Raw genomic sequence first — 17,063 nt, 5'->3', positions numbered from 1 at the left:
CAACATTTTGAAAAAATGATTTTTTTTGCGAATGCTGGATTGCAAAATTTATTTTGCAAAATCTGTTGCAGCGATATTAATGTAATTTACACTATTGTTTTACTATATTATATAGTTTTTCTGGGTAAAATATGAAGGTCCTAAGTGTAGCATAAATGGTTCAAAAACGTAAAATGCAAATACTTGTTTTTTTATGTTTTTTTCGCAATTATTGCTATTTTGCAACAAGGGTGACAATTTTTAAAATTTGTAACCAATCCTATATTGTAGGAAATTTAATTACGCAACTTTTATATCGGTACAGCTTTTCTCGAAAGTGAATACTTTGAAAGTTATAATCAAAAAACGAAGAAAATAATCGAATTTTTCCTTCATTTTTTGACATTTTGATTACCTATTTAAACATTGTTCCGGATATTTTTGAGTGGGAGGATAACCCAATTATTATTATAGGAGTTAATTCCAAGAATTTTCTGCAAAAGAATATGAATCACCTCTCAACGTCCATCTCAAAACAGATGCGCCCTGGACTATTATGCAGCTGCTGCATTTTAGTGTTTCAAAGAAATTAAAAATGTTTATACATTTTAATTCATTTACTCTTTTGTTGAGTACTAAGGCATCTTTCTTGTTGGAATTTTTACCACGTATGATTTATAATTTTTGAAATTCTCGGGAGGTTGTAACCAAAAACAGTATTCCACCTGTTGTCAATCTGGTGGTATGGGAACGATATTTATTGTCGTTTTCTGTGCTACTTCGATTGATGACTTACTTTGTTTTTCGGTAGATGGCTCCAGTACATCCGTGACATTTCGTTCTTTGCAATTCGGAAAGGCCCAAAGTATGATGCCTGGGGAAATAGGAGAGAAGAGGATATGGGACTACTGATGAGGAGGAAAAAACCTCCGAAACCGGTATAGACTCTTCCTGCACTCTCCGATTTAACCAGAGTATTATGCAGCAGCTGCTGCATTTTCGTGTTGCAAAGAAATTGAAAATGTTTATACATAATAAAATATGTGTTTACGGTGTATTTTAATACTTTTTTGTTTATGTTAATTTTTAGGCCTTCGAGTACTATCGGTATAGTACGTACAGCAAAGGCAGAACGACGTCTGAGAGATCAACTTCGAGAAGAAGGACTTTTGACCGACGAAGACGATCCTCCCCTCTCACCAGCCGAAGAACGCGCCCTCCGAGCCGAAAAGAGAGCTGCCTGGAGAGCTGCCAGACTCAAGTCCCTCGAACACGATGCCATGCAAGCGCAGATGGTCATCAAGAGTATGACGGATATTGTTAGATCCGGGGAAGTACCCATGCCTATAACGACAGAAATTAGTGATACAGACGGGCTTCCACAAACAAATGAGGTAAGTGAAAAGTGGTGGAAGTAACTAACTTTTATACTGTAGTTTTTATAAAAAGCATTATCAAAAGTATTATAATTCGTTTTATGCCAAGAATATTAAACTAAAACACAAGAACAAGTAATGTACATATTTGGAAAGTATGTTAAACGAGAGATATTAGACTAAAACAAAAGAAAAAGTAATGTATTTGAAAAGTATTTTAAACGAGAGATATGAACCTTCTCAGAAAGTCAATATTTGAAGAGAAATAGCTGGAAGTGCATTCAATCGCATGAGAAGTATATTTTGTAACATGAGTTTCAATCTGCTGTTAGGAACAAAGACTCTACTGATGACTCCTGTAAACATCTGAAAACTTTGAAAATATGCTATCACTGTACTTGAGATACTACCATAGCACCAATGAAACAATTCTGGGCAATGCATTGACCAAGAACCAGAAGTCTTGACATCAGTCACATCTGTAGGTAGAAGCAGTGGACCTTGAACACGTGATGCGGAATGGAAAATATCAGCTCTCACAATGAATACTGCAGAATAAAATCAAAGGAAGAATAGGTGCAATTCAACTAAAAACACAGTGACTTGTCAAAAAAAAAGGCAATAGATTGGAATCTCGTCTACTAAAATGTTCACATCAGCAGTTGATATCATTAATGACACTAATATGATCGCAAATAATCCAAGTGGGTAAGCACTAGAAGAATAACTAACTATTATTCTGTAGACATTTGTAACTATCAAATAACTAATAAGTAACTAATGAGCCCCTCACCTAAAACGTTTTAAAATTACACAATTTGGATTCCCCGATGCCTTAGATACCCGAGAGGCTCTATTCGCTGTACAAGTACTTATGCAGAGGTGCAGAGATGTCTACTATAACGTATATATTTGTTTTATCTACTACAAAAAGACATTTGATAGAGTCAAACATGACAAGCTCATAACCATCTTGAAAGAAGCGGGCTTAGATGATAGACTTCATCATATAAAATTCATATTACAACCAAACTGCCAACATTAAAGTGGATGACCAGTTGACAAAGGCAATCTCGATAGAAAGTAGTGAGACAAGGAAGCATTCTGTCCCCGGTGTTATTTAACATGTACTCTGAACATATCTTGGAGCAAGCAGTGGCCTGGGAGAACTACAGCAGAAAGTCAACGGAGTGCGTCTAAACAATATTAGATATGCCGACGCCGCAGCAGTTTTTGCAGATAGCTTGGATGGTTTACAAACAATAATGTCGCGTATTTCAGACATAATTAGAGATGGACTGAACTGGAGATCCATGGACTGGATCTCAATACGCAAAAAAAAAATTTCCATGACATTTCGTAAAGCGACAGTTCGTAACTATACAAATTCGTAACGTCCAAATTGAATTATTCAGTTTATTTTTGTTAACGTGGAAACTACCTGTTATTACAGTTATAAATGAAATTATGTTTATCAATTTAACGAATCAGTATCGGGATAAACATTTTTAAAATTATAATATTTTCTTTACAAAATGTTTACTTAGAAAGTTGGGAATGTCTAAAGACGGTTGTCGGTTTAAAGATTTCACCAATTACTTCAATATTCCTTTGTCTAGGTATATGCCAATTTAAGGAACAATAAGAGGGATAAACTTTTAAAAATATTGTTAAAAGTTTGTATATATTTAAATATTTGTTTGTGTTTAATAGCCCAATAAATTAACGGGAAATTCGGTGATACCGTGTAATTTTCAGGGGCAACTCCGAATTGCATGAAAATTTAGATTTAGGTTCTACTTACCCTTTACTTCAAAGTTGAAATTGTGCCGTTGGTTGCTTTTACTTGGGGGGTGACAGTCACCCCTTCTTAGGGGTGAAAAAACATACGTTCAAGATAAGACCGGAAATGGATAAATTGACTGATTTTAATCAACTTTTGTTCTATAGAGTTTTTTACGTAAGTCAATACTTTTCGAGTTATTTGCCATTGAAAATGTTGATTTTTCGACAAAAAAAAACACGTTTTCAGACGGTTTTTCGCAAATAACTCAAAAAGTAAATATTTTATCGAAAAAAATATCCTTAGCAAAAGTTTAGCTTATAAAAAAACCCAAAAAAATTGTGTATCAGTAAAGTCTATCAATCAAATAAAAACAAAGTTGTAGCTCATGAAAAATACGTTCTTATTCGTCTAATTCCAAATCGAATATTTCAAGGTGAAATCACCGAAAAATTAAGCACTTTTCGGGAAAAACCCATTTAAACTTTTTTAAAGTGTTTATAAAAAGCTTTGTTTTAATTGTTAATAAAAGTTTTAGCATTAAAAATAAGCGAGTTACGCTCAAAATAAAGTTGGTCCTCTTTTTTTTTTTTGTAAAAAAACATGAAAATCTCCCCGTGTTTAACTCCCCAAATGAAATTAATCGCTACCGCTTTACAAACAATTTACTTACCTATCTATTTTTTATATGATCTGTCAGTCTCACCGGTTTAAAGTGTTTATTTTTGAAAGGGTTATAATTGAGAAAACTTGAATGGGTCACTTATCACAAGTGTATGCAAATTTGGAACAGCCATATCTTAAATAATTTTTGTCTTATGGAGAAAGAAAATAAACTAGCATATTTATAATAGCAAAACCTACATTTTTTTACTCTTTAAGATTTTTCTTATCACTAATACTTTTTAAGTTATTTTGAAAAAATGAAATTTTTCAAAAATTTTTAGAAATTTTTTTTTTACTTTAAAACCAAATGTTTTCAAAAATAAGCACTTCAAAACAATCAAACTTAGAGATCATATATTGACGATTAATTATATTGACGATTTATGTAATTTTAGTAAATTGAATTGTTATTGTTTTGTTTTCTTGATTTTTTATAAGCTTTGTCGATAAAATTGTACAATTTTTCATGACAATAAAGCATATTTCTATTCTATTCTATTCTATAAACAATACACCTACAGTTAAAATAGATGGTAAAGCCAAACAATTAATTTCATTTAGGATGCTAAATAGAGGGAGGTTTTTACTTTTTTTTACCAAAAAAAAGGGGCCAACTTTTTTTTCAGTGTAACTCGTTTACTTTTGATGCTTTTAACTTTTGTAAAAAACAAATAATAAGCTTTTTTTCGATACTTTAAAAATGTTAATAAGGTTTTCCCGAAAAACTCTTTTTTCTTCGGTGATTTCGCGTTGAATTATTCGATTTGGAATTAGACGAATAAGAACGTATTTTTCATGAGCTACAACTTTGCTTCTACTCAATTTGTAGACTTTACTGGTTCACCATTTTTTTCGTTTTTTTTATAGGCTACACTTTTGCCAAACATATTTTTTTCGATAAAATATTTACTTTCTGAGTTATTTGGGAAAAACCCAAAGTCGAAAAATCAACATTTTAAATCGCGAATAACTCGAAAAGTATTGACTTACGTAAAAAACTTTATAGAACAAAAAGTGCTTAAAATAAGTCAATTTATCCATTTCCGGTCTTATTTTAAACACGCGTTTTTCACCCCCCGAGAAGGGGTAAATGTCACCCCTTAAGTAAAAGCAACCAACGGCACAAATTCAACTTTGAAGTGGAGGGTAAGTAGAACCTAATCAAAATTTTCATGCAATTCGGAGTTGCCCCTGGAAATTACACTCCAAAACGGTCATTTATTGGGCTATAAAGACTTTTAATATATTCTGAATCACGAAATATAAAATGTGTTAAACATGTTTATCCCGGTACTAATTCATTATATTGATAAACATCATTTCAATTATAACTGTAACAGCAGTGAGTTTCCACGTTAACAAAAATAAACATAATAATTCAATTTTGATGTTACGAATTGTCCGTTACGAATTTGTATAGTTAAGAACTGTTGCCGTTACGAAGTGTCGCTGTTACGAACTGTCGCCGTTATGAGATGTCCGTTACCACTTGTCCGGTTACGAATTGTCGCGTTACGAGATGTCTGGTCACGAAAAAAAAAAGTATCTAGCAATGAACCTTCAGGAAAAAGTAATTATGGATTACGGCCTATAATACTCTAATATAATATACCATTCATTTCTAATGTATTCTTTAGTCAGAATTATATAATAAATAAAATACATTCCGATATAATGAACTATTCTTAACTTTATATTTGTTTTAATTCATTGTTTAAGCTCATATTTTAGAGTATAGTAAGAGCCTCTAACAATGCATGGCAGAATCATTATTATCGTCTGTCTGCTATTGTTTTTTGGAAGTAGAAAATGTTGCATGCGCAGGTTTTATTTATATATAATTGTCATGTATTGTTCTTAACATATTATATTTTTTCTATAAATACTAATCGGTGTTGCCAAATGTTCAAATATCAAAGTAGATTTCACAAATAATCGTCATAAACTCACAAACTTCACAAAAAAAATGTTCAAATATCAACTTATTTGTCACAAAGTAGATTTCACAAATAATCGACATAAACATAAACACATAAACTTCACAAAAAAATTTTATAACCAAACATTAACGAACACACTATACATCCTTTTAAACAATTCCATACAAGTAATCTTCCATTTTCGTAAAAAGATTTACCCCGATGATAATTACTAAGTTAGGGCCCGGATAGCTCAGGCGGTAGCTTGTCTGACTTCCACGCAGGTAGGTCGAGGTTCGAAACCCAGCGCCGGCGAGAACATCTAGACATTTTTAAATGTCATAGGCCTCAGATCGACTCAGCTTGAATAAAAATGATTACCTTGGGTAAAACTAGGGGTAATAATAGGCGGTTTAAGCGTAGCACTGGGCCTGTTACCTTCTTTGTATACCGTAGGCCCTAGAGGTATCAGACTACCCTGCTATAATCCCAAAGCTGCGTTAGCAGTATAAAATGGGAGACTATTATAATTACTAAGTTCCATTAGGATCACTAGGTGTCATTAATATTCAGCTAAGCTCAACCGGGTGCTATTGTTCATTGTGTGAAATTATATAAACAAAGGATCATTCCATAAAACTTTTGTGGTAGTAATGGTGGTTATGGTATTAACTCTTAAGATAGATCCCTTATTTATGGAATTTTACATCTCAAGCAATAGCACACCGCTGAGCTAAATAAGAATAAGTCTTTTAGAAAGATTTTAGTACTATAAATGCATAATTATCGGAACCCTAGTGATTTGTACCACCAATTAGTGAACCAACTTTCAGATGATGCCCCGACCGAAGACTAGAATTCTGTGAAAATATGTCCAATCAAATTAACCAACAGTCAGATTACATTAGAACAAATTGTTTTAGTGACGAAAGTTCTTTTTCCCCCAATGGAACTGTTAACACACACAATGTGAGGTATTGGAGTGACACAAATCTGACAGAAAAACTAAATGTTTGGGCAGGTATTTTGGGAAACCACATAGTTGAGCCTGTTTTTCTCAATGCTGACATAACCGGTGAAGTGTGTCTGGAAATGTTACAAAATGCAATTCAGCCGTTAATTCTTGAAATTCTGGAAGACAATCCAGATGAATTCGGCATCTTAGAGATAACTTTTCAGAATGGTGCTCCTGCACAGTATTATGGTGAAGTAAGAGGTTACCTACATGAGACGTAGATATAGATGGCAAGGTTCGATAGAATGGGCAGCTCGGTCGCCGGACCTCACACCATTAGCTTTTTTCTGTGGGGGTACTTGAAATTCTGGGGCACAGAGTCGTTGATATGATACAAACTACATTTCAGGAAAAGAGCTACTGCAATGCTGTATTCTTGGATATAAGTCAAGCTTTCGACAAGGTTTGGCACCCCGGATTGCTTTATAAACTAAAGAAAAACCTATCTCATCCACTCTACATCCTGCTCAAATCTTATCTTGAAGAAAGGCACTTTCAAATAAGATATGATGACTTTCTAACAGACATTCATCCTATAAAAGCTGTTGTGCCCCAAGGAAGTATACTTGGTCCCATACTTTATACTTTGTTTACAGCTGACTTTCCAACCCATGACCATCACCTAACAGCTACTTTTGCAGATGACACTGAAATTATGGTGAAAGACAAAAATCCCGAAATTGCGACTCGCACATCACAAACAAGAGTAAACAAAACACATAAGTGGTCTTGTAGATGGAGAATTAAAATAAACGACGAAAAATCAGCCAATGTAACTTTCACAAAATGCCAAGGTGACACACCATCAATATATTACAACAACCACCTAATACCAAAAAAAGATAGTGCCAAGTACTTGGGATTGCATCTAGACAGAAGGCTAACTTGGAAAACACATATCTAGAATAAACGTAAACAACTAGGAATTGTACTTAAAAAACACTACTGGCTAGTTGGAAGTAACTCACCACTATCATTAAAAAATAAACTCCTGGTCTACAGTTCCATCATAAAGCCTATTTGGACATACGGCGTACAACTCTGGGATACAGCATCTGACAGCAACATAGCGATCCTAGAACGATTCCAGTCAAAGACTTTAAGAACTATAGCGACTGCCCCTTGGTTTATCTCAAACCAGGTCATTTACAGTGATTTAAAAATCCCTACAGTGAAACAAGTGATCGCGCAGTGTAGTGATAAATATCTAAAGCGTCTTGAAGTGCACTCCAACAATCTTGTAATCGGTCTCCTTGATAACAGTGTACAAAATAACAGACTAAAAATTCGTAGTCCACTGGATTTGCCCTTTAGACAATAGACAACAAGTAAAAGTTTAGAATAAGTTTAGATTAAGTAGTGTAAATAGATATAAGTCATACCAATGTATATCAAGTTAGAAAAATACTCAACCAATAGAGTTATAGCCACTGTTACTAGCCACTTAATGTAAAAATTCTGTTCAACAAAAATGCTTAGTGTTTATGGTTTGAAATAAACAGATGGCGTTTGTAACAAAAAAAAAACTTGAAATCTAAGGTTTACGCTACAGCACCCGACAGTATTGACACTTTGAAACAACAAATTGTTGAAGAATGTACGGTAATTTTCCCAGATACATTTGAACGAATACAACAAGAGTTTAGCACTGTCAAGAAAGAGATGGAGTAAATTTTTAACACTTAATATAAAAACTTAGAGGAAAGGCACCAATTATGGAATACCATTTTGTTTTGGGGACATAAAAAAATAACTATATAGAAATGAAAACAGTTTAATGTTATGACAAATCAGTCAAACATTTACATATCGTAATTAAAAGAATTCTATGAAATATCTTAATTAACAAAAAAAAATAAGCAAAAAAACAAAATAACATTTTAGTATCCAAATATGGAATAGGTACCCATATATGGAATACAAGCATAATTCAACATATATCAATAACAAAAACAAACATAACATATATGAGATCAAATAAATTTAAATAAAAACGTTGTGAAAAATAAAAGAATACTTAATGCACTTGCAAAAATCACAGATCCATGTATCAAACTCTGGACCAGCACAATCATAATGAGCCCACTTACACTGAATCCGCTATTCCATAATTAGGCACCAACGACTGTCCATATTTGGATTTGTACATTAGTTCAAACTAGTATCAACATGTTTTCAAGTCGTAATGTTTTAATTACAGAAGGTCATAAAATATCAAAATAAAGGTACTATTGATATACGCAATAGCATAACAAGTCTGTATTCATGCATAATAACCAATAATACTCGTTGAATATATTTACCTTTGAAATTTTCTGCGAGACGATAAAACAAAACGCGCCTGTCAGACACGTATCGTTCGCGCATCTGACACAGAGGTGTGAATACGATAATAAAGAGAGCGACTGAAATAGCGGATGGTCTTGTAGTGCGCTTCCAACTTATATTTTCGGAGAAATCAAGGAATTCCATATTAGGGCACTATTCCATATTTGGTTACTTTCCTCTAATATAAGAGGTATCAATCCGCTAATGAACAAGCACAATTGCTTATAAAGAGGAAAAAGAATATAAGAACTGGTTCTTAAATATTTAGTAATTAAATGCCAAACTACAAGTTTATTTATTTAATTTATTCATCAAAATCAACTTAAACCCATCCCAAACAAAATTAGTATAGTTGAATACGTATTTCCAAAACCTCTTAACTTGATATCACTTGCTATAAGGTCCCATTTAAAATTATCTGTCACATGTGGCTCTATAACGTCATATATGACTATTACGTCACCTATTATCACTAGTTGAGAAGTCTAAATCCGTATATTTCCTCCCTCCAAATTTCACTATTATAAGTATAAACGTTCAAAAGATACAAGGGAGGAGGACAATTTTGTCCAGCAGTTTATTCGCGGTGTGCAAGTACTTGGAAGGGAAACGAGAAACGACCGTACGCGAGTCGCGGAGAAATATTGCTACTGTCTTAAATAATTCATATTGTCAAATTGACGTATATGTTATACCTTCTGTCATTGAAGCAGAAAAATTATATATTGCTCCACAATATCGATACGATATGCAATTATTATATAAAGGTAAATTTAAGTAATTGTATTTTGCTTGCAGTACTGCATTTTAATAACTAATTTTATTTACTACATACAATTGTTGATGTTTTCATAACAACCTGAATCTTATTTTTTCTTCTTATTATTTTTTTGGACTATGGCATTGACAATTATCCAGTAACCAGGACTAATATAATTGGCCAATATAATTAAAAGTGCGAATAAAAGTACAGAGCGTAGAAATAGGGGTCGCTTTGCCGAACTTGCACGGTTCCAATACATTTGTTATCATTACTAACCTTAAAACATGATTTTTTTTAATATTAAACTATATTCCCTGACAATAGTATAACATTGGCAACACCGCTTACTAATACTCTTTTAACTAGTAGTATTGAAAACGTAAATAACTGGACTAGTCCAGGTGTGTTACTAATAAAATAAACACTAACCTATACCTAAATGCATGTTCAGTTACGTCCCTCGAGTGCCGATTTCCCCAAGCTGGCCGTGAGGACGAAACCCGGCAACACGACCGTTAGAGAGAGCGAGAAGGTGTTGGGAGAAACGATTACGAGAAAGACGGAGGAATACATCGACGAAAACGGCGAGAAACGAGTGAGAACTGTGGAGTACGTAGAGAAGCTGATTGAGAGAGAGGTATAAGAAAGCAAAAATTGATGGCTTATGAAATCAGCATGACTCTCTTTTGTGCACCATTCTGGTTAGTTTTAACACACGTTTATTTTCTCTTTTTAGTAGTTTGTAGTGTTGATGGTATATTTTTGGGAATAAATAGAGACATTGCGTTTGATTTTGCAGGTTGTTAATAGATATTATGATTGGATAGTACCAGAATATGTATTTGGCAGGTTTCGAAACTATAGAACCACCTAATATCAATTGGATCGCTAAAGCATCATCATTAACACATACGCCAGTCAATGGGAGCAAGAATAGGATATTACCTCCAAATTCTATCCTACTGCATGGATTTTAATGAAAATTTGGGCCTAGCCTCTAATTATCTGCTAATTCAAAGTCTACCCTATGCCGATGTGTGCTTTTATCTTGGGGGTGATTCCCACCCCTTTTTAGATGAGGAAAATTTTTTGGTTAAAATTACCACGGAATTCGCTAGAGAACCTAATTTTAAGCAAAAACTGTTCTATAATTATTTTTTGAAAACTCAATACTTTTTGAGATATTCGTGGTTGAAAATTGGTCATTTTTATTGAAACATAATACCTTTTCGAACGGTTTTTTGCGAATACCTTAAAAACTACGCATCTAACATGCATCTAACTAAAAAAAACTATATTAAACATTTTTGTAGGTTATAAAAAAACAAAGAGACACTTGCGTTCATAAATCTTCTAGTTATAATACAAAAAGAGATATGGTAGGTGAAAATAGTTTGTTTTTGGTACATTCTCAAATTGGTGTATTCAACTTGAAATAACAGAGAAACGGTCGATTTTAGGTGTATAATTCTACAAATACCTTTTGTAGTACATGAAAAGACTTTTAAAATGAATCTATATTAAATCCACCAAAATGTTAATGTATCGTTTTCCTTCCACAATACCTTTTATTATAGTGTTATTTCTATGTTCAAAAACTTGGACGGGTTTAAAATGAATGGTTTTTGAAAAAAAAGTTCAAATTATAGAGCGCATTTTTAAATTTTCTTAAAAATCTTCCTTTTTCTCCATGTAACTTGAAAATGATAAGAGATACAGTAATGAAAAATAAAAAGGAAATTTTTATATGAAAAAGCCCTACATTTTTTGTGGTATCTTTTTTTCGTATCTCATCTTTTTCGAGTTACAGGGAGGAAAATGAAGATTTTTAAGAAAATTTAAATGCGCTCTATAATTTGATCTTATTTCTTTCAAAAACCATTAATTTTAATCCAGTCCAACTTTTTGAACATATAAATAACATTATAATAAAAAGTATTGTAGAAGGAAAACGATGTATTTAAATTCTGATGGATGAGAGGTTAAATATACTTCTCATTTCTTCTTAAAATACATTAGTCATCAACTTTTTTGCAGTATATCTTTGCAGAATATCTCGCTTAGTTTGAATGTAATCGACATTTAGTATTGCTTATTTTAAAGGTCTTTTCAAGCACTACAAATGTTATTAGGATCATTATACACCTAAAATCGACAGTTTCTCTGTTATTTCAAGTTGAATAAACCGATTTGAGCATGTAGCAAAAAACAAACTCTTCTTACCTACCATATCCCTCTTTGTGTTTTAACTAGAAGATTTATGAAGGAACGAATCTCTTTGTTTTTTTTATAAACTACAACATTTTATATAGTTTTTTTGTTAGATGCATAGTTTTTAAGCTATTAGCAAAAATCCGTCCGAAAAGGTGTCATTTTTCAATGAAAATGGCCAATTTTCAACCGCTAATAACTCAAAAAGTATTGAGTTTTCAAAAAATAATCATAGAACAGTTTTTGCTTAAAATTAGATTCTCTAGCCTCTTCCGTGGCTATTTTAACCAAAACATTTTCACCCCCGAGAAGGAATGGGAACCACCCCTTACATAAAAGTGCACATCGGCATAGGGTAGATTTTGTCTCTTGAGCTATTCCCTACTTACTATGAAAATATCAAGTAAATCTATGTAGTAGGATGGAATTCGGAGCCAAACACCCTCATTGACTTCCCTAACAGCTGTGTTATTCATATGTGACCAATGCAGTTTTTATTTTACAGTATAGTTGGTTCTATGGAGCAATTGTTCCTCTTCTAAATGTAAAGCTGATATTTCAAATGAACAATTCTTAATGTCCTCTTCTATCTTTCTTTCTCCCAGCTCTTTGTCTATTGCATCGCTCCGACTTTATCTCGGTCTACCTCGTTTTCCCTTTTCTTCTGGTTGGCATTTTAGTATTTTCTTTGGTATTCGTTGTCCATTCATTCTTTGTATATGTCCGAACCAGATAAGTTTTTTGTCGATGAGTCATCCGTGATTGTTCGTTTAATTCTCATTATTTCCTTAATTCGTTCTTTGGTAATCCTTTCTCTTCTAGATCTTCCTTCTGCTCTTCTCCAAAAATCCATTTCCGTTGCTCTCAGTGTTGCCAGTGTTCTTTCTTTGAGGGGCCATACCTCACAGCAGCATGGAGTGATACCTTTCACTATAGTCTCATATATCCTCTTTTTGTTTTCTTTGCCGACGGATTGGTCCCATGAAATGCTGTTTAACATTGTAGTGACTTTTCTACTTGACGTATTTCTTTCTCTTATGGCTTTGGCTAATGTTCCATCGTGCGAAATATTGATACCTGTACTAAATTTACAACCAAGATGCAGTATTCAATTAATTTTCGGGACATATAGTTTAAATCGTCATAATCTTGTGTCATATATAGTCCGAACACAGGTTAAATAATAGTGGCGATAAGACGCAACCCTGTCGCACTATATTTCAATTCTTGTCGTTTGGTACCAATATAATTCTGAGATAAAACCAAATTTTGGTTTTAAGATCGCCAAAATTTTTATTTACAATTTTACTGAGTTATCTCATGTCAAAACCAAAGTATCTATTTATTCCTTAGTGTTGGTTAAGGTATTAGTAAGTTTTATTGTCTTGCTCTGTTTAACCTTTCATTTCATGAAAAGGTATTTTTATTATTTGACTTTTAAATAATAAATGTGATCTAGGTTTTCATTAAAGCTTTTGTTTTGGAGAACAGCTTTTGGTGTTCTTTTTTTTAATAGTTAAAGTTAATTTTTTATATACATTAAAGCAATTAAAGCTGTACATATGATTTAATAAAGTATAATATTTAATTATGTATATATGTAATAAGACATTTAGCGCAGAAACAAACGAACCATTCTGCAGCGCTACTCTGTGGCTCCACAAAGTGACTTATTGGCTCTACAAAATCGCCTGTCTAAGCCACTTTGTGGCGCCACAGAGTAGCGCTGCAGAGTGGTTCGTCTGTTTTTGCGCTTAGTAACATAGAATTTTTGGAAAAATGAACAAGAATTTCTTCGCTGCTATAGTACGAACATTAGATTCCATATGTATTTTTGTTCATTGAAAATGGCATTGATATTATGCTTATATTCCAACGATACTTTCTTTAGCCCGATCAGGGAACACAAAATTTTACGAAAACCTCCAAAAAAATAAAGGAAGGATGAAAATTTGAAAATAGGTAGTTGAAATTGTCTATGATTATATAAGAAAAAGTTTACAAATGGGAAATACGGGGTGAAAAATATTTTTCCACCTACCTCTACCGAAAGTATACTTTTCCGGACCTGATTGTAGGGAGCAAAGTTATACTTTTCCTCCCTAGGGAGGAAAATATTTTTCCTCCCTAGGGAGGAAAAGTAAAAGTGACGTCATTTATGAAATATAACTTATTGACGCCCTGTACAATATCTATTTTCTATTACGTAAGTATCTATACATTTTAACGTTTATTTATAAAACACCCAGTATTTTGCAAAATGGTAAAAAACAGTAAATTGTTATTTTGATTTAACAATGTTTACATTAATAATTTTACTTATATTTGACAGTTGACAGTTATATTGTACCTACTTGCTAGTTTTAGTTTTAATAAATTTTGTTGGTTAGTTACATAAATAAATTAAGTAGAAATGAAAAATGACTTGTTATTAATTTGAGGAAGGTGGAAAAACCATATGTATAACATGGGAGTAAAGTGCCTTTTCCTCCCTTGAATGATTACTGCCCTCCGCTACGCGTCGGGCAGTAAACTTCATTCTCGGGAGGAAAAGTAGCACTTTCCTCCCTTGTTATACAAATAGCTATTCTCGTGAGTGAAAAAATATACGTTCAAAATAAGACCGGAATTGGATAATAATAATAATAATAATAATAGAGTTTATTTGTAGCAACTAATACATAATAAATAAACCCAGTTTCTCACTGAAGCTGTTAGTCAAATAGGCTACAACTTGTGCGTGAGGGTTAAATTTTGATTAAGTATATTAAATAACATTAATTTATCTTATAGGTTAACAAAAAAAAGGAATCAAATATAGTCTTTTTCGATCATCTAACTTCAATTTTTGGATTGAAAGGATTGCAAAAAATTTCCGATGGGATTCTTCTGACGAACTTCGTTTTCTGTAAGAATTATAATTACTTTTTGAAGGTGTTTTATCCATTTTTACCATAATTTTCACAATTTAAACATTTGTAAGTGACATTTGTAATAAATCATTTTTGACATTTTTAAATAAACATTTTTGACATAAAATGACTAATTCTAAGCAACTTTTGTTCTATACGCTGTGAGCTCGTACGTAGAGGGGATATTTACAAATTCGTGAGCGCCAGTAGTGGCAAGTCTGTAAACGTTTACCGGAAATTTGACATAAATGTCAAAGTGATTAATTTAAAATTAAAAGTAAAAACATTAATTATAAAAAATATTAGTTGGTCAAAGCTGTGGTATATATTTTTACCTTAAATATACTTACGATTTAAATACTGAATTTAAGTTTTTTTAATGTTCCGTAATATGTAATTATAAATTATTCTTAGCGCCATCTACACGATAATTGTGAAAGTATCCGAAGTAAGAAATTCATATTTTATCAATAGAACGTCAAAATGATTAGCAAAATCTTAAAAAAATCGATTACAATTAAATAATAAATTTAAAAATTACCAGTGAAAGTTGAATTAGTAATCCGCCAGGAGCGCCACCAGCGAAGCTCAGAGCGTATAGAGTTTTTTCACTAAGTCAATACTTTTTGAGTTATTTGCGAGTGAATATGTTCATTTTTAACAAAAAAAAACATGTTTATGGACGGTTTTTCGCAGATAACTCAAAAAGTAAGTACTCTAGCGAAAAAAATATTATTAGTAAAAATATAGCTTATAAACAATTGGAAAAAATGGTGTACGCGTGAGGTCTGCAGACCCAGTATAAGCAGAGTTGTAGCTAATGAAAAGTAGGTTATTCTTCGTCTAATTCCAAATCGAATATTTCAATGCGAAATAACCAAAAAACAGCACTTTTCGGGGAAAATGAATTACAACTTTTTTAAAGTGTTTAAACAAAGGTTTATTTTTGTTTTTTAAAAAAATTTGTAACATTAAAAATAAGTGAGTTACGCTCAAAATATTGTTGGTCTCTTTTATTTTTTGGTACAAAAATCGCGAAAATCACCCCCTAATTAGCTTCCCAAATAAAATTAATCGTAACCGCTTCACAAATTATTTTACTTATGTATTGTTTATATTATCTATAAGTTTCATTGGTTCAAAGTGCTCAGTTTTGAAAAAAAAATGGAATTGTTCATGGAATTAACTTAAAAATTATTAGTAATACCAAAAATCTTAAAGAGTAATAAAATGTACGTTTTGCTTTTCTGAATATTTTTCCTTTTTTTGTTTTCTTGTTATGCTAAAATTGATTATGCTATGGGTGTTTAAAATGTGCCTAAACTCGTGATTAGTTACTCGTTCAAACCATTTTAACTACAGCTTTTTAAAAAATAAGCACTTTGAACCGATGAAACTTAGAAATCATATAAATAATACATAAGCAAAGTAACTTGTGAAGTGGTAATGATAAAATTTATTTGTGATGCTAATTAAGGGGTGATTTTCGCGATTTTTTACCAAAAAATAAAAGGGACCAACAATATTACCACTTACTTTTAATGTTACAAGTTTTTTTAAAAAACAAAAATAATCCTTTTTTTAAAACACTAATCCAAAAAAGTTGAAATGAATTACCCCGAAAAGTGCTCCGTTTTTGGGTTATTTCACATTGAAATATTCGATTTGGAATTATGAAGAAGAACCTACTTTTCATTAGCTACAACTCTGCTTCTACTGGGTCTACAGACCTCAAGCATACACCATATTTTTCAGTTTTTTATAAGCTGTATTTTTGCTAATATTTTTTCGCTGAAATACTTACTTTTTGAGTTATATCCGAAAAACCGTCCAAAAACATGTTTTTTTTTCTGTTAAAAATGAACATATTCACTTGCAAATAACTCGAAAAGTATTGACGTAGGAAAAAATTCTATAGAACAAAAGTTGCTTAGAATTAGTCATTTTATCCAATTCCTGACTTATTTTGAATGTTATTTTTCACCTTCAATATTCCCCTCTATTTTTGAAAAATGGAGGGGATGTAGAATTGTAAACTTTTTCTGATATAATAATAGACAATTTCAACTACCTATTCCCAAATTTTCATCCTTTCTTTATTTTTTTTGGGG

General features: G+C 32.2%; 1 protein-coding gene across 7 annotated transcripts in view; it reads left to right on the top strand.

Annotated features, from left to right (window-relative positions):
* LOC126880627 (protein lap4-like) overlaps window positions 1–17,063 on the top strand; it is a 506,864-nt gene that overhangs the window by 487,706 nt on the left and 2,095 nt on the right. For 5 of the 7 annotated variants that reach the window (XM_050644639.1, XM_050644640.1, XM_050644642.1 and 2 more), the window contains 2 exons: window positions 1,070–1,373; window positions 10,281–10,466. In XM_050644639.1, coding sequence (XP_050500596.1) covers window positions 1,070–1,373; window positions 10,281–10,466 — 490 coding nt within the window. Of the gene's footprint in view, window positions 1–1,069; window positions 1,374–10,280; window positions 10,531–17,063 lie in introns of all 7 variants that reach the window. The other 2 variants (XR_007696657.1, XM_050644641.1) reach the window with 2 other exon arrangements.

The sequence above is a fragment of the Diabrotica virgifera genome, chromosome 2 (assembly GCF_917563875.1).
Source record: "Diabrotica virgifera virgifera chromosome 2, PGI_DIABVI_V3a".
Lineage (NCBI taxonomy): Eukaryota > Metazoa > Arthropoda > Insecta > Coleoptera > Chrysomelidae > Diabrotica > Diabrotica virgifera.
This window is presented reverse-complemented; position numbering and strand designations above follow the sequence as displayed.